At 43.9% G+C, this 18,429-nt stretch overlaps 1 protein-coding gene across 5 annotated transcripts in view; it reads right to left on the bottom strand.

Moving 5' to 3' along the window:
• The window catches only part of MTMR2 (myotubularin related protein 2), a 58,884-nt gene that overhangs the window by 5,927 nt on the left and 34,528 nt on the right, over positions 1-18,429 (bottom strand). For all 5 annotated transcript variants that reach the window (XM_061457865.1, XM_061457866.1, XM_061457868.1 and 2 more), the window contains 9 exons: positions 17,310-17,385; positions 14,024-14,118; positions 13,736-13,846; positions 12,564-12,665; positions 11,836-11,919; positions 4,498-4,647; positions 3,515-3,703; positions 1,071-1,256; positions 16-222 (listed from right to left, as the gene is read on the bottom strand). In XM_061457865.1, the coding sequence (XP_061313849.1) occupies positions 16-222; positions 1,071-1,256; positions 3,515-3,703; positions 4,498-4,647; positions 11,836-11,919; positions 12,564-12,665; positions 13,736-13,846; positions 14,024-14,118; positions 17,310-17,385 (1,200 nt within the window). The remainder of the gene's footprint in view (positions 1-15; positions 223-1,070; positions 1,257-3,514; positions 3,704-4,497; positions 4,648-11,835; positions 11,920-12,563; positions 12,666-13,735; positions 13,847-14,023; positions 14,119-17,309; positions 17,386-18,429) is intronic.

Below are 18,429 nucleotides of genomic sequence, written 5' to 3'. Positions count from 1 at the left end.
AGGCTAGAGACTCACCAGCTGAAATCTGTGCCCGAAGCTCAGCCACTCCTTCTCCACCAGCACTTCAAAGCCCCTGATAGTCCGGTAGTAGCCATCTAACATGAGCAGAGACAGGGAGGTGAGCTGGGCGGTCCGGTCCCAGCCATCACTGCAGTGCACAACCACAGATGTCTTCCCTGACTCCACCTTGTCAGCGATGCGAAGGGCTCCAGCGAGAATGAGCTAGGGCAAGGGGAAAAATGAAGTTACAAAACCTCTTTGGAACAGAGACTGTCAATGAAAAATGGCCAGTGACAACACAGGGCAAACCAAGGGCTCTGCCTGCCTCAAGGAGAATGGTAAATCAGTTCCAACTATTTTATAACTAGGACAGCAAATTGGTGAACACATCTGCTGTTCCAGCCAGATGACAACACATCTAAGCTGTGGTGTAGGCACAGCTCTAGAAGAGCTATTGCATTAAGCTCAGTCCTTGAAGAGGTCAGGATTTAAAAGCAGCAGCAGTATGTGTCTGACACAAACACAAAAGGCCATCGCCTTGAAACTGCCCCAGAAGCAGGTCTGCCCCTTGTCTGCATTAGCAGGTTGACAATGTAAGCTGGACATTGATAAGAGAGAAAGAGCTTGATTTGAAACATCCAGAGAAGCTGAAGCATTTTGCCCCACTCATTCTGACTCTGCCTGGACTCCTGAAAGGCTGATGGGGCACAAACTCCCAGCACTTACTGGTCTGGAGCATCAGTAGCACCAGGATGTCAAGGATCCTCCAGTCAAGAACTTGGAAACTCTGGGACTCCTGGGCTTTCACTACTATGCATTGCCAGGAACACACTTCACTTCCAAAACACCATCTCTCAGTATTTCAACCCCCAGGCTCGTCCCTCTTCCCATCTCTTCCAAGATTCCGCATTCCATGAAATCGTGGTTTTAGTTGTTTATAGATTTTAAGTCTTCAAATTGCTCATGAATTGAAAAATCCAGCCCTGGAGCTGGCTCTGGATAACCTTTCCCAGTGAACAGACTGGTATTTGTGGATACTGCGCCACATCAGGGGATGCAGAGATGCGTACCTTGATATGCTCTAGCCAGTGAGTTGACTCTAAATTAGACAGCCAGTGAGTCTCCTCAATATTGGGATACACAATTTCCTTCAGTTTTCTCAGTGACTCTCTCATAACATGGATATTGTGAATGTCCAGGAACACTAACTCTGCATTCTGATAGGCATCCTCGCTCTCATAGCCACCTCCTTTAGCCTGCAGAACAAAATCCACATACAAATCAGTAAGCAAATCCGTATTTTATACCTTATCCCCATCGTTTGCCTTGAGCAAACAACAGCTCACAAAATACCAGTGATTGTGCTATCTAAAGCAGGCAGAAAACACTGGATTTATCTTACAAATGAGAACAAACATGTACAGGCACACACTTTGTGTCTCTCTCCTAATGAATGCTGTAATTTTTACCAAAGAATATCACATTACAAGCTTTCTTCTTCTCTGTAATTATCATTTATCCCCATTCAAGCTGTTAGCTCACTAGAGTCACTGTTCTGTCATTTACAGATTTACCATACTGCTCCAGAAGAGTATGTCCCCCACACTAATTGCCTTTCCTAAGCAGAGGGAAAGACAGTTTAAAAATAAGGAAAAACATCAGCTTTAGTGCAACAAAGCAGTTCTGCCATTAAAACAGGGCTTAGAGTGATGGCATGAGACATGCATTTTAAAAGGTAGAAAGGATCCTGGAGACTAGCAACCTGTCAGCCTCACCTCTGTGCTTGGGAAGATCATGGAACTGATCCTCCTAAGAGCTATGCTAATGCACATGGAGGACAGGGAGGTGATTTGGGACAGCCAGCATGAATTCACCATGGGCACATCCTGCCTGACCAACTTAGAGGACTTCTATGGTGAAGTGACTGCATCAGTGGACAGTGGAAGAGCTACGGATGTTGGACTTCTGTAAGGTCTTTAACATGGTCCCCCATAACATTCTTCTCTCTGTATTGGAAAGATACAGATTTGATGGATGGACTATTTGGTGGATGAGGAAGTGGTTGGATGGTCGCACCCAGAGGGTAGTGGACACAAGCTCAGTGTCTAGATGGAGATCGGTGACAAGTGGTGTCCCTCAGGAGATGCAATGACCAGCACTGTTTAATAGCGTCATCAATGACAGACAGTGGGATCAAGTGCACCCTCAAACAAGTTTGGAGATGAACCAAGCTGAGAGGTGCAGCTGACAGGCCTGAGGGAAGGGATGCCATCCAGAGGGACATGGACAAGCTTGAGAAATGGACCCATGAGGCTCAAAAAGGCGCAAGATCCTGCACCTGGGCTGGGGTAGTACCCCGGTACCAATACAGGCTGGGTGACGAAGGGATTGAGAGCAGCCCTGTCAAGAAGGACTTGGGGCTATTGGTGGATGAAAAGCTGGATGTAACCCAGCAGTGTGCGCTTGCAGCCCAGAAAGCCAACTGTATCCAGGGCTGCATCAAAAGGAGCGTGACCAGCAGGTCGAGGGAAGTGATTCTCCCCCTCTACTCCACTCTCATGAGACCCCACGTGGAATACTGTGTCCAGCTCAGGTATCCTCTGCACAGGAAAGACATGGACCTGCTGGAGCAGGTCCAGAGCACCTCTGGAAACAGGCCAAAAGAGTTACGGTTATTGAGCCTGGAGAAGAGAAGGCTTCAGGGACACCTTATTGTGGCCTTCCAGTACTTAAAGAGGGCTTATAAGAAAGATGGGGGTACACGTTTTAGCAGGGCCTATAGGGACAGGATAACAGGTAATGGTTTTAAACTAAAAGAGAGAAAACATTTTTTACAGTGAGGGCAGTGAATCCCTGGACCAGGTTTCCCAGAGAGGTGGTAGAAGAATCATCCCAGGAAACATTCCAGGCCAGGCTGGATGTGGTTCTGGGCAACCTAATCTAGTTGAAGATGTCCCTGTTCATTGAAGGGGGTTATACTAGATGGCCTTTGAAGATCCAGTCCAACCCAAACTGTTCTATGATTCTGTAACAGCAGGAAGAACTCAGCAACATCCCTAGACTTTAAAGATCCCCAGATTCAAAATATAAGATTTTGAAATTATATTTCAAATCAAAGATCATGACACCTGATTCTCAGAAGTGCTGAGTAGCCCCTGCTCCCATCAAGGTTAACAGGGACAGACTTCTGGTGCTTGTTAGAGGAAGCAGTCTTTCAACCACATTAAGTGAAAAATAGTGATAGACAGGGCTCTACAGTTTGACCTCAGAACTACTTTGACTTTTCCCCTTCCAATCTAATCTCATTTCCTGTTGTAGATTAATCCCAAGTGGGCCTTTAGTGGCCACACAGATATCTTACAGATACCAGTGCAGGTGTAAAAGTGAGATCACTGCATAAGATTCTTTTTACAATGGAAAACCCTTTGTGATCCTCAGCAATCATTTGAAATGGTGGTGGAAAATGTGCTCTAAATTATTACATTCCCTCTTTTGACAGGAAAAAGCACCTGACCTTATTGGCTACAGCATTCACACTGGGCCTTGCATCAAATATGAAGATTTTATGGGACTGAGCATTAGAATCCATGATGGCTTGAAGGTACTTTTCATCTTCCTTGCTTCGCTTGCCACTCACTCCCACCATTGGCTGGCTACAGCGAGTGATCGTTGCTTGACTTTCTGGGTGAATCCATGACAATACCTTTGAAAACAAATGAGAAAGAAATGAAGGGAAAATGGGATTCATTAAACCAGTGAAGTGTTTTACCTGTAATTGCTTGCTCTTGGATCCTGCCATGTATTAGCTGTGTCCAGAAGGCAGAATTCTAGTAAAGAACACTTGTGTCCTTACTCATTCTTTGTAGTGGCATTCACAAAGTTTAAACGAACAAGAGGTGACTGAATAAGTTTAAGCCTCACTTTTAAATATGATGCAGACTGTTGTCTTGCTTGAGTCACAAACACACTTCTTTACTGTGCAGTCACTGGGCTATGCCTTACTTTATGTTACACCATGTAAAGTTAGGCACTTTCGGAACAGATTTAATTTTCTATAGACTTGAGAAGTAAACCAGTGTATTTTCAGTTACCACTGAAATGATCATCATAACAATGTGTTTTGTCTTAATTTCATTTAATAAGCATTTTTGTCAAAAGCATCACTAAGTATTCCTCTATCCTGAAAGTCAAGAGTCAGCCAGACAATTGTAAACAGCTAAATAGGGCTGCTTTGTGTTTCCCAGGAACTGAAGTGAGATTCAGTCTGGGTTGTGCTAAGTTATCTTATCTTCTCATTTTGGTTTAGTCTACATCTCTTTCACAACAGTAGTTCCAGCAGATTATGTTGCTAACTCCTCAAACACGTTGCTGTCACTTTTATTATCCATTGACCATTTATTTGTTCCCTGGAATCCACTCAGCCCGATCTTGGTATTATTTATGGCCCAAAGGTATGTAACAAAGCCACATAAAAGTTGCTTCTTTTGTCACACTCACTGGTATGCGTCCTCTTGATCTGAAGGATGCTACTCTCTTTAATTCTTCATCAGGAATGTTTACAGGCACAGCTAGAATGGCAGGGTATGTATCACACAGCTCATAGCGCTCATTAATCTTGGTCAACCTCCAGCTTTCATTGGGAATTCCCTAAAGAGGAAACAACAGCAGGTTAGCCAATGAGTTGCTCTAAGACCTCACTCAGAACAGTCAAATCCCCAGACCTGAAATTCAGGGCAACTTTTGTTAATGAAGGACATTTAGGACTGGAGCCTGGGTCTGCATTATCTTGGTGATTTGCATTTCATGCCTCTTCTCCGAGAGGTACATGTTTTACTTGGCTCACTGAAGAACAGGAAAACTAGAAGACTGCAGATAGGCTCACCTATGGCAAAGAACTGTGAAGACTACAGATGTGGCAACACACATCATCCTCCTGAGGGCATCCTTAACATACCTCCTGGTCTCATCATGGTGCTTACAGGAGATCCAGGAGCAAGACAGAACGGGTGACCAACACTCCTCAGTTCAAACGTGGTAAATGGAAACTGGGGATGCAAAGTGGAGTTATGAGACAGGACGGAGGCAAAGACAGAAAGGAGAACAGGCAGTAAAACACCCAGCTGAATCAGTCTGTTTTGGCATTGTTCAGTGTTTCTGGTACAGCTGTGCAATCCACTAAAAACACCATCAATCTAGCACTGGTGTGTCCCTGGTTGTGTGACTGTATGTGATCTGGAAAGTGATGTGAGACTCTATGTTCCTCTCAGACCAAGCTCCTGTTGTACTAGTTTGGCTGGGAGAGCAGGGAATCTGCACACACATCAAGCTCAGCGTGCCCTGATGAGGAAGCAGCTCAACAGCTTCCCAACTGGTAAGCTCCAGATAACACCTGCAGCACAATGGGGATGATCCTGACAACCTGCAGATTTAGTTTGGCTGATGCTGGGGGTTAACAGATCAAATCAGTGCGGCTGCTACTGTGTGCCCGGAAGGGGAGATTCAAACAGACACTTGCTGCAGCAGGGGTGAGCACCGACACAAAGCATCTCTGCAGCAAAGACAGATCTACTACAGCGAACCAGGCGAGACTGCTAAGCACAGAGTCTGTTTTAGAGGAACATCAGCTCTTAAAACAATACATGCTTCTGTTCTGATTAACAGTACTTTATTTTCAGGAGGGTGGTGGGGCACTGACTGCCACTGTCGCAGCTCCAACAAGGAAATAAATGACAAATGCAGCACAGGTCAGATGAGCTGTGGTAATTATGGTTGAACCCACACGGGCTGCAGCTGGGTTCCTGTCAGAGCAGCGAGTCACGCTGTCAAAACAGGTCATGGTTAGAAATGGGAGGAGACGACTGTCTGATACCGAGCACACATCCTGCTTGTGAGCCACCCCTGATCCTGGGGCCCTCCCTGGGAAGGAAATGTTACTACAAGGAAATCAACAGCTGCCAGAATCATGAGTACTCCAAAACCCTATTTATGCCTGAAGCCAAAGAACTGGCAGAAACAGGCATCAAATATTGTGTATACATAGTCCAAGCTTACTGACGAATAAAACATGCTCAGAGGTGCACAGCCAGCATGGTATCTCCTGGCCCACCAGCTTTGCTGTCCACCACAGAATAGCAAGACTCTTGGTCTTAGCTGTCCATCAACTGTGATCAAACTGGTTACTATCCAGAAGTGACCTAATGGCAAATGACTAAATTGTAATCAGTCCTGTCCTAGTAAGTACACGGCTATACTGCAATAGATCCATCGGCAGCACTTGGGAGATTTCACCTCCCCCAAATCTGAATTCAAACTGCTGTCAGCACATTCGTGCCAAGGAAAATGGGAGCTGACAAGCAGTTACATGGAAGTAAAGCTCCTTTTCATTCTACCTTGCAACTCTACCAGTGCTTACAGAGATCAAGCAGTCACTGGCACTGCAAAGCGTCCTCGCTGTGCTGGGCAGAATGGCTTCAGCATACAGTGCTTGGTCCAGAACCAGCAATAAGTCTTTCAGGTGCACTCTGACAACTTGAATGAAATCTTTCCTCTGCAATAAGAACATCCATGACAAGTCCCCTGTCCTGGTTTAAACCAAGACACCCTCAAAGAAAAAAAATATACTGTGTCAGCATTCACGTTTCTTCTGAGTATCTGCTTTCTGTTGGCACTGGAGCCTCAAATCACAGCACCACTCAAAGAGGGCTTTGGATTCAGATCATGACTCTCTCTAAGGACTCAAAGCAAACAGAAATAAGCTAAGTGGGCTGGAAGAGAAGACAAATTTGCATCTTCCCAGAACATTTGCCATGATGCAGTGTAGGTTCTGCATTTATTCATGCCCCTTCAGATTTGTGCTTTCTCCAGCTGGATTCAATAGAAAAAGCTAAACATGACATAAAGCACACCGGTATTTCCTCAAGATACATTTCACTGCTTCCTGATAAGCTGTAAGCACCTGAAAGTCTACCAGCAACCCAACCCAAACTGTTGTTGATGTAAGTCATGCTGTCATGTTGGATGTTGCCGGGGAAGCTAGGGACCAGGTTAGGAAAGCTAAGGCCCAGTTAGAATTCTATTCTAAGTCAAGAAGGCTCTGCAGGCTCACAACTGGCTCTGGGAGCTGCCTGCCCAGCACCTGAAGCAGGAATCCAGGATTGCCTCACTAGCTGCAGGTCCCAATTGTCCGGAAGCTTCTAGGGAATGTGGCTGCTGGATGTCCACATCAGTGACCAGAGCCTGGTGCACAAGGTCTGGTTCTCCAGGTGAACTAACGCTGCTACTAGACTCTGATGTCAAGAGAATTCATGTGTTCGGTTGCTGCCAGGGGGCAAAGTGAGGAAGGCAACGTGGCCATGTCTATAAATCAAATACGCCCATGACCATTCTCACTTGAGACTGCATCTCACATCCACACTATTAAACTCATTTATTCTCCAAAAAGGGCAGTTTGTCCAAACTGCCTACTGGTGATGGCCTCTGAACTGTGCCCATGTTTGGGAACAGGTGAGCTGGGCTTGCAGTGCTCCCTCTTCTCTGCTCCACCAGGACCTCTTCGAGTTCCAGCTCTGCTATGGTCCAGCTGCACAACCACAAACTGAGTCTGCCAAGGACACTGCAAAGCCACAAGAAAGAGCTGTGTGGAAATCCATAGGAAGACAAGAAATGTGTAACTGCAGATAGAGGAAGAGGATTGCTGAGATGGGGATCGCTGAGCTCAAGGTTACAAGAAGGAAAACAACATCATGAAATGTTTGTGTTAGCCAGTAAGTAACTGCTTCATACTCTCAATCTGCACACGTTTTGGTGGAAAAGTATCTTTGTGCATTACTAAAGATGCTCACACACATTCACTCAAGTGAGGGATGGTAATAACCTGGATGAAGCTATGCCTGGAACTTGTGATGAAGGTACCCCAGTGCTTGGGAACACTCCTTACGACTATCATCTAACCACAGATATGCAGCCTTTGTGGCACCTCCACATGCAAACCAGACTTGGTTTCCCTCTGGAAGGTCATTCATGCCCTACTTTAGTGTCTTGTGCTCAGTTATCACTTGACATGCTGTAGAAGATGGACTTTCTTCACTTGCAGGGAAAAACTGTTGAAGGCACACCAGCATGGCACTGAAACCACCACCTTGCAAAGCACATGTTTAAGCTTAAGCACATGAGGATCTTTCACCGACAGGAAAAAAGCCAATATCCTTGCTGGAATTACACACAATCAAATCTCTGGGATCCAGCAGATCACCTCTGAGCTTAGCCACATCCTGAGCTGCAGTATGCAAGGCAGGCAGGGTCCTGAGTTACACACCAGCAGTGCCTCTCAAAGCTGGTTTGAGCCATGAGATGCCAAGAGGCCGAGCACATTAGCTCAGGCACATCCCTGCACCGACACAGGATACGGCTGCCAGAGCCAAGCTGGTCCCTCTGCCATGTACTCAGCCCAGGTTGTGTCTACCTAGCACAAGAGAGCCGTGATTTGTTTTGCAGTAGAGACATAATGAGCACAAGCAGGACCTCAGCTAAACCATGGGACATTTAACAGGTAGGTGTCATTTTACTCCCCCAGGTTACACCAAACAATCCTCTGTAGGATACTGTTCTCATGCTCTACCTTTGTATGCTTGTATACTAATGCTGGGCACTTCTTTTAACTTCAAAACAGGTCAGCTCCTTTTCTGAATTTCTATATATTTCCTCTAAAAGCAGCCCTATACTTGGCTCCCTGGTACATATAACCAGAGCACATGATTAGACGAGCATGACTTCTGTAAGGAAACATCACACATTTCCCGCTTCACAACCCCTTGTAATATTTTCCAAATGCTCCCCACCTTGTTAAGGAAAATGAAAGCTTTAAGTTACTCCAAAGGCATCTCACGGCCTTTTGGTTTCAACTGAGTCTTATTCACTTTGCAGTTCTGTTTTATACTCTGCCAGCCCACGTGTAATAAAAATCAGGGAGCAATTTCAGTTTTAAATTTCATTTGCCACATGCGATTCCAGTTACCGAACAAATCCCAAACCTCTCTGAGTTCCTTTTGTTCTCCACAGGTTGTTTATTACTCCCCGTGGTTTTATACAATCACAGAGTTTTAATAAGTTACATATTTCCACCTTCCCAAGAATGCCAACAGAGAAGTCAGGGGTTTACTGAGTATCCTTCCTAATTGCCATAATCTCTGCCATCTCAACACACTTATGTTAATCTGAAAATAGAAATTATAACAAATAAATCATGCCACGCACAAACTTGCCATGTCTATGACTGCAGACATAGAGCCTACCACGGATCCTGCCCTGAAAGTCCTTTCTGGATGCCTGGTAGCATGCTTGGCTTCTACTTTTGCTCTGCTCCCCTCTCTGCTCCTGCTCCCACAGGGAAACAACCAACCCAGTCTAAGATACACCAAGCTAATGCCTGGCCATACTGCTGGGCTGTTTATGCCCTAGGCCAGCTCTTCTCTAATGGCTTTTAAACCAATTCCAAAAGGTCCTGCAGATAGTACATACGTCTTGCTTCTCTGTTTCTGGTCACAATTCATACAGTCAGAGGCAGGTAATCCCTTTATCTGATCTGATGATGCCAGTGGTGCTTTACTCTTAACGAATCTCTGCTGCCATTTCAGGACATAATCCTGATTTACTTTAGTATTTGTTATTGCTTTAACAGAACCTGGCTGGATTAAGAAAAAAGGCTAAGACATTCACAGAGATAAGTTGAACATCCGTAGTTATAAATGCTGAAATTAAACAAACAGCCTGAAATACCTAAAAGTTTAGGAGATGACATAAAGCCTCATGCTGCAGGACCTAAATCAATCTAACAAAAGGGATGAAATTCTCCTCCTGGCCAGATCACAACATAAACATCTACTGCAGTATCGTCTGCCTCTTCCTCAGCAGCTGGTGTTGGTCACTTTTGGAGATAAGCTACTGGAACAGATGGATTGTGTGATCTGGAATGGTAATGGCTGTGGCCCATCACGGGTATAATTCAGATAGGCCATGGCTGAAAAAAATCCTGGTTTGGATTCATTTTTGCAGTTACCAATGCAAGCAAATGAGGGTGGGGCTTCAGCAGATGAACGTTAGTTTGGTTTCTTGACATAAAGGCAGTCAGGCACAAAAACGATACAGAAGCAGGTCATAACAAAAGCACACACTGCAGCAGTGTCTCAACTGAAACACGCTTCACACACAACAGTGCTACCTTGAGTCTCATTTTTCTTTACAGAAAGGCCACGAAAAGCTGTAAATCACATGCATGTAAATTTATATATCTTTTCAAACTCCTGCCAAATCTAAGGTGCAGCAAATCCCAATATAAAAACTAATATGGACAGAAAAGCTTGTATTCTAAAAACAGACACACCAAGATTAAGAAATTGGACTAATTTACCTCCAAATTCTCAAGGGTCACCTTTCCTTCGTTCCAGGTATTGTAAGAACGTCTTTTGTACATGATCTGTTTTAACTGAGGCTTGACTGAGTGAATGCTGGGCTTTACAATGAAGATTATTTTGATAGCACGGGTATTCTTTAGTCTTTACTCCAAAGTTATCAGACCTATACAGAAGAATCTCACCCATACAGCTTGGGCTGCAGATCCTTCTCTATAAACAGATCTTTCTTTAAAAAAAACTACCAAGAAAGAGGTGAATTATAAACAGAGCAGCAATTGCTGCATTATCTGGTCTTATTAGTCAAAGTCGACCTTAGATACAAGGTGTGTCACTGATTACAAATGATCAGAGTTTGTCTCTACGAGGATTTTAGGTTGTGGTATCTCACTGCAAAACATACACTTTGCAATGAATACATCTCACTTGCAATTAGAAGCCTAGAACCAGGGACTTATCTTAGGCAGCTATTTCAGGAGGGAACAAATCACCCCCAACAGTGAAGCACTCTCTCCCCATCTGCTAATGACAGGCCTAGATAACCAATTTAGAAGGCATGCCCAGCTTTTAGAAGACAAGAGCTATTAAAATAAATCCTTTCCTTTGGTTTTGGATGCCAGGAAACAGATGAACAACTAGGCTAGGACAAAGATCTGGTTTTGTTCTGTTTGTGGGAAAGGCCCAAATAAATCTTTAAATTACAAGGCTTAAAATATCTTCCTTTTACAAGGGAAAATTGATTTTATCCTGGTAGGTCTGGATGAGATAAAAGTTTATTGTGTCCTGGGCAAATCGTGCTGTTTCTGCCACTTGAGAATTTTACAAGAGTGATCTCACTATAAATAAAATAATTCTCCCATCTTTTCCACCAGGGAGGCAGGACTCCTAATTGACAGCCTGCCACTTCATTAATACCTTTGACCAATCTACCCTGGACGCACTGCAACTGTCTCTTCTAAGCTACTGTACATGAGAACACTCTCTAGGTTGATCTCTATGCTGATTCCCCAAGAAAATTTTTTTTTCCTTCCAGTTTCCTGTTTGAGACAGGAAAAACTGGAGAGAAATAAAACTCATAAAGCAAGAGCTGAGGTGTGAAATTCTACCAATGGGATGCCTGTACCTACAAAACACATCTTCGGTGTGTCATGAGCAGCGGCTCATGACTAAGCCAGAGCAATAGTTTTTTCTACCAAAGCCTAAAGTCAGCTCTCTGCAGCCTGAGTAATCTCCATCAGTGGATGTGACCGTCTCTAAAGCTGTTCTGCTGCCATCAATCACTGCAGTGTGGGGAACAGTGTCCTAACCCAGCCTGCGTGACATTTGTCAGCAGGACCATTGGCTGCTCCATGCGACCTGTAATTGTATTACTGCACAGACTCTCATTTCTGAAGAGCAGAGATGAGGAAGGACAAGGCACAATACCCACCTGTCGTCTGTACTCCCACGTGGGGTCATACACCTTCCACCCATTTTCTGGGAAAACTTCCTTGTACTCAAATGCAAAAAGTGGCTGAAAGAAAGAAAATTTACCGTTAAGAGCCCACTCAGAGCCCATTTTCAGGATGTCTGGTATCTCAAGTAGTAACTCACCGCTTTTAGGGCTCTGTGAAAAAGACTGACACACTTCCTGTAGCAGGCAATTAGTAAAACAATATACTTTCCTCTATACACCTGATCTTGCTTTTCTATTACCTAGAACTTCATGGACAAAAGGACTTTATTATTAGAGAAAGAAAAGACTACTTGGGCAAGAACACTTTTACATATTATAAACTAGATCCTTTCAACCAGTACTTAAAGCAGCAATTGCAATGTTATAATGTGACAGAGCAGACTAACTGCATTCCAGATTCGGGGCAGTGAAAACACTATTAGCTGTAAACCTTTGATGGATATCACTGAGCTTTAAGTATTTTCCCTGTGTTACGAGAGTGTACCAGTAAGTCATTCACTGCGCATGAAGGAATCCAGCCCCACAGTAGCTTTTTTTCCTGTTTTATATACGTTCTAAACTCCTACAGAATCAATTCTAAACCAGATTTTAAACCCAGCATTTCTCCTCCTTCAACAAAATGCACCCACGTGAACACTGTACCAAATAGATGGCACTGAACATCTGTGTCTTTTGGTAAAAACTGAGACGAAAATACTTACCAGATTATTTGAAACTGGGAAAGCATATTTCATGAGGTTCTCAAATATGGACCGCCTTGTTCTCCCTTCAGGCTTGTGAGCAAATCGCAAGTTTCGAATATCCTAGGGAAAAAAGAGGGAAATCAAATTGCAGGTTTCTGAACTACTTAAAGGAAAATCCAAAAGCCAGCATTCAAAATAGGGTCACACCACAATGCTCCTTCTGGTACTGATTTAATATGGCACTTTGAACGCTGCTGTACTGCAACTCTGGGCTTGGTTCAGTGGTTGTCTGCAGACTCCAACAAAGCCTGACACAACTGCAGAGGAGCAGAGGGAGTGCACAGGCACCTGATCACAGTATCTTGCCTTCACATGGCGTTCTCTACCTGCTGAAAGCCTAGGAGAGAGCCCAGGGACAAGCTATCTCTGATTGACAGGACTCTGTGAGACAGACCTAACTCTTACTGGGCTCTCATGCTGAGCTGTGCCAGTAGGCAGCTGGAAGGGACTGTGTCACGAAGTACTCCACACCTACTGCATGTAGGGAGCCAGTTTGGTGAAAAACAACCAACGCCATCTTCCTTTAAAGCTTCCATTTCTGAGCACTCAAGAGAATGTTCAGAAACTGAGAACTCCTCCACTTTGCACAGCAGCAATTTCTACCAAGAGCGGTAACCCAGGACCTCCTTTCACAATCATCTACAAAATCTAATTCGGAAGCTAAATAAAGCATCTCTGAGATGCCAAGATTTTCCAGCCAAGCCTACACCTCAAACTCTTGTAGTAAACAGCTTAAAAGCCACCATCAGGAAAGGAGCTCTCAAGTTCAAGCACACGATGATGGTACAGCAAGTCAGAGAGTAAGATAAACAGCTAAAGACTTAGCTTTCTCACAAAACTGAGATTAGGTAATTGGGCTCAGAGAGAGAACATTTCAGGCTGCATAAGCTGCATCTGTACCATTTGGCTATTGCACTGAACTGCTTTGCATATCCTAGGCCAAGCAGGCTGGCATATATTGTCTACAATGAGTGCAGCTGAAGAACCTTGAAAACTACTTTCAAAATCAGATGGGTTTTGAAGTGTGTGAAATTTTACTGACTGAAATGCTTTGCAGAACTTCCTACAGAGAAAACCTCTTAAAATATATGTTCCCCTTCCCCTCTTGTAAAACACAGATAGAAGTTTACCTTGCATACAATCTCCAGCCCGTAGGAATTCTCACCACGACTGGAAGCACCTCCAATTTTCTCCACTCTGTTGATTACACCTAAAGATGCATCTAGGACAAAAGGAGGGTCCTGTAGACAGTTGAAATTTGTGAGTTTAAAAAGGGGAGGGGGGAAAGTCCCCAGCTCCTGCTCCCTTATGCCTATATTCCCAAATTTATAGCTATGATTTCCACAGAATTACTCTCGAAGAACACCTAGGTCTAAATATTGAATAGCCAACAAAAGGAGATGGTTTCAAAAGCTTACCCGTTCCATGCTTTTAAAATACAGTCTATAATTGGTAACAGTAAGGGTTCCTCTGATTGCTCCAGTGAAGGGGCAGATGTAAGTAACATCCTTCGCTTTAAGAAAAGGGGAAAAAAGAAGTTAATTTCATGGTTAATTTATGAGAACAAAATTATGATAGCAACAATATTTGGAGGCTCTACTTTTCAAAGCATTAAATGAAACAAAGCTTAACCTGGGCTTCTAGGCTAGAGCTAACATTCAAGTTTCACTTCTGTGGAGAAGGTAAGAGTTTGGGTATGAACTGAGCTTCAGGCAAGGATCATCACCTAGAATCCTACCTCTACCCCTGGAAAAAGCCGGTATTTGGCTCCAAACTGTTTGCTCTTACTGAGCAATGCTTTGCCAGTACCTGAGAATATCATACACAAGAAGAGGAGATGATTCCTTGCCTAGATGCAGGCATTTGAAGCTGACAATCATGTGCATAAAAGCTGAGGATCATCCACAAGCTAGTTTGTGCCACCAAGGACAGGAGAAGGAGGTTCTCCTACACTGGCTTTCAGGATGTTTAGGTCCTTCTGCAGACCCCTGCACACAGTCAGCCCTGGGATGAAGGCCTTTGTGCTAAAAGCCAGCAGAGCTACAGCAGCCACGAATCTGTGTAACACCCAACTGCTGGTGATTTTATGTCTGAAGTCAGCGATCAAGTTACTCTGCAACGATCCAATTATTTCTGAGCCTGAGTGATGGTGACTCAAAGCAGTCCCCTTCTTAAAAGGCCTCAAACGTTTCTCACTTGTTCCAGCAAAAGGCAAGAGGTGCTGCTGGTTTTCCACAGCAAACACCTCCCCTAAATGCCCTTCTGGTTTATATCAATTAAAAACACCAACATTTAAGTTGTTCTCCTCCCCCTCCTCGCTGCCCATCATGTTTTCTGCCACTGAAGCTGTTGCCTGGCTGTGCTGTGGCAATGGTTTATGCTATGACCAACAAGTAACAACATCCTCTCAAACACACAAAATTCCTTTCAGGAGAAGACCCATTGTCCAGAGATGCCAGACCCATGAAAGAACTCCCTGGACCATCTTACCCTCAAGCCTCCAAACCCTACAGGATCCAATTTGCAAGAGCTGTGTACAGTCAGGAAGACAACTTGCCTCCCATCCAGGTGGCAGCCACCACGCACAGGAAGCACACTGGGGTGTCAGGATGGGGACCTGTATTTCTTCTACCATTCTCCCATGAGATTTAGCTGGAAGGGAGGGAGGAAGAGAGACTGCCCTGTTCCAGGGCACTGGCAACTCATATAACTAAATCATCCTAATATCAGCTCTGCTTTTGCATAGTCTTTTCTGAGCCTCGAGATTTGGATATGGAGAAAGATCTTTAAAACATCAGGAGTGACTAATTCAGAGCAAAATACAGAGCACAGATATTTTTATTAAAAATAAATCACTATACATATGTGAGCAATTCATCATTTATTTCAATTCACATGCATTTGTTCAAAGGACAATGAAACACAAAATGCTTCTAGCCAGTTCTAATTAAACCAAGGGTTTCGTTATTGGCTGATTATTAATCACTTCTTTTCAAAGACCGGTTTGCAGAGGTTTGAAAGCAGACTCACGAAGCGTAACAAGGGTGAGGGCAGCCTGCCTGGTTTTTCCCCTGGAGTTCCCATTGCTCAAAATGGAAGTTCAAAATGTTTTTAAAAACCCCACAACAAAATCTACTGATAAAAGTGTGCATTTATATCCAAAAGAGAGCAGGATTTCTGAGTAAAGGTGCTAGAAAAAATGTTTTCCAGGTAGGAAATCCCAGGCACGATCCCAAACACCAGCCTTGCCAGCCTGTAAGCCAGTGCACCTTTCACATTTGCATTTTATTAGCTTGGTTTCCTAAGGAAACAATTTTACTTAATTACACTGCACATGTACATATGTACCTACATGGCTTGTCTGACCTTAACCCGGCCATACTGTATGATTTCAGCATTCTCTGATAAACAGGGATCTCCAAGGCACTGAAGCGCTTCACTGTTTGTGAGAATGGATGCAAGGTATAATAGAAAGGTTGTATTAGTGCTACCACCAAGGGAAAGCCTAATAAGCTCAGTCTTTGGTAGATACAAGAGAATTCATGTGGGAGAAAGATACTAGAAACTGGGATTTACTAATTCCCCTGCTTATGAAATTCCTGTCTTTTCAGAGCCAATCTTTCTCTAGGTTACTGGGTTGGCTGAAACAATATTTTTTCCTTTCCCTGTAAAATACAAAGACAATTTCATTTGCCTTTCTTGACACTTTTAACAGGAAATAATTACTGCTGATGAATAACAAATCGTTCTCTTTTGCTGCCTTTGACTTTTTGCTGGACCGGGCAGCTGCTGTCTGGGAAACTCCAAAAGCCACTCAGTCTCAGACTTGCATGGCTCGTCACATCATTTGTCAACAGATAAAGCACTGGTAACTCTGATCTCTTACACTATTCCCCAGGAACCAAAATCTAGTGTTGCTGTCAGAGCTAGTTGCGCCTGTGGACAGAGTTAGGTGTTGGTCTGGAGTGCACGGTTGAAGTACGAGTTCAGTGTCCCTAGGAAAGGAGTGGAGAACGGGACTGGGCATTGAGTTGACAGGCTTTTGCCTTTTTTCCCCGTTGTTGTTGTTGGGTGCATTTTTTTGGTGAGGTATTTTTATATTTTTTTATTTTTAGGACTGATATTGCACTCTTCCGTATCATTTTAAGAGCAAGGTAATACAGTAAACTAGTGAATGCAAAATCCTCCACAGAAAATTAATCTAGAGGCCTTACTCAAACTTTCGGAATGGAATGCTTCAGCAAACATGGCACATGTCAGACTGGCTGGATGAAAAATAGCAACAACAAAAACCCATCCCTGTATCACAGGAAGTTCCCTGCCACAGCACTGTATCCTCTCCTTCAGTCTGTGACAGAGACTGGGTACACAATTGTGTTGTGTCAACATAAGAAGTTACCCTGTGGCAAAACAACTTGAAACAGTCAATCCATGTCTTCTCAGGAGGCAGCAAATGCAAAGCTGTACAACCCACCTCATTCCTCATGCTAAGATACATTGAATTGCCTTGTAATTGCTACATGGTAAGGGAAGACAGTTACCTTGGCTCATGCCATGTGCATTAACTTATGAATGAAGCAACCTGATTGTCGTTCTCAGAACATCAGCAATTCGCTGACACTGATGTCAATGACTGCCAATATATTTTGTTCTATGGATATTCTATTTGGTTAGCAAACAACAAGAAATTTCCTCTTCACGTACCCATATCTTTAATGGTCTCCCCTGGTAGCAAAGGTGGCTCTTCCATTTCAGCCAATTTATTTGTCTCCCTCAGGACCTAGACAAAGCATAGAAGTAGAAAAAGAAATTAATTACATTTTCATAAACCAAGAAGTTTGCACTTACCTGCAATGGGTCAACAATACCAAGGAAAACAAATATTCAAAGATCTTGAGGTACTACCTGGTGTCTCAGCCTCTGAAAGGCCAACACAAAGCCTGCTTTGTGAGAGACCTCAATGCAGTCCTCAAGCACAGCACTGGGCCATGCACAAGCGTTTAAAGCAAGGATGTCTGTGTCGGAGATGCTGCTCAAAGCAGGCTCAGTGCTTTGGTGGCACACTTCCCCACATGGCTGCCTTCCATGCCCTAACCTTTTCCTCACCAGTCCGTCACAACAAGTCAAACTCTCTCACAGTTACATACAGAACCAAAGGGATCAGTTCCTTTCCCCAGTGATCAACTATTACCGTTGTGCTATCAACTGTTACATAATTTCTAGTTTACACTGAGGAAAGATCACATCACTGTCTTCAATGAGGGTCCAACTACTGCAAAAATCCTGATTTGGCTCTGTAGGAGTGACTTGTTACAAAGGCTGGCTTTTGACAGGCATGAATAGGAGGTACCGTTTTGAGTGCCCAACTGACTCCTCCTCTTTCTCTTGGATTGAGATTATACCACAGAACATTACATTTCACAGATATGGCTGCATTTACACAAGGGTTATCACAAGCTTATAGACATTTTAGGAAAGCACAGTTATAACTATGAAAGCACAGCCTGAGGTCTAAACCTATGGTAAGAACTAGGGGAGAAGAGCGTATGTAAGTGACCATGATTAAGGCTAAGTCTGTGTGGCCAAATGCAGACAGATTTAATCATATTGCCCATGCCCTGAAGTTGCCAAATGACCACAACCACAGCAGCACACCAGTTGCACAACCTAGTAACAAAGAGAACAGGTTAGTTAGTCCAGACTCTGCCTCATCATGTAGCAACCACAAGACTTTGGGTTGAAAGCTGGCATGCATCCCACCTGGTGGAGATAGGCAGAGAGAGCTCATGTCTGCTCAGAACTTGATGTGCAGACTCACCCAAGA

This window comes from Pezoporus flaviventris, unplaced genomic scaffold, assembly GCF_033815535.1.
Source record: "Pezoporus flaviventris isolate CSIRO_AGI_PZ_B2104156 unplaced genomic scaffold, CSIRO_AGI_Pfla_v1 ptg000025l, whole genome shotgun sequence".
NCBI lineage: Eukaryota > Metazoa > Chordata > Aves > Psittaciformes > Psittacidae > Pezoporus > Pezoporus flaviventris.
This window is presented reverse-complemented; position numbering and strand designations above follow the sequence as displayed.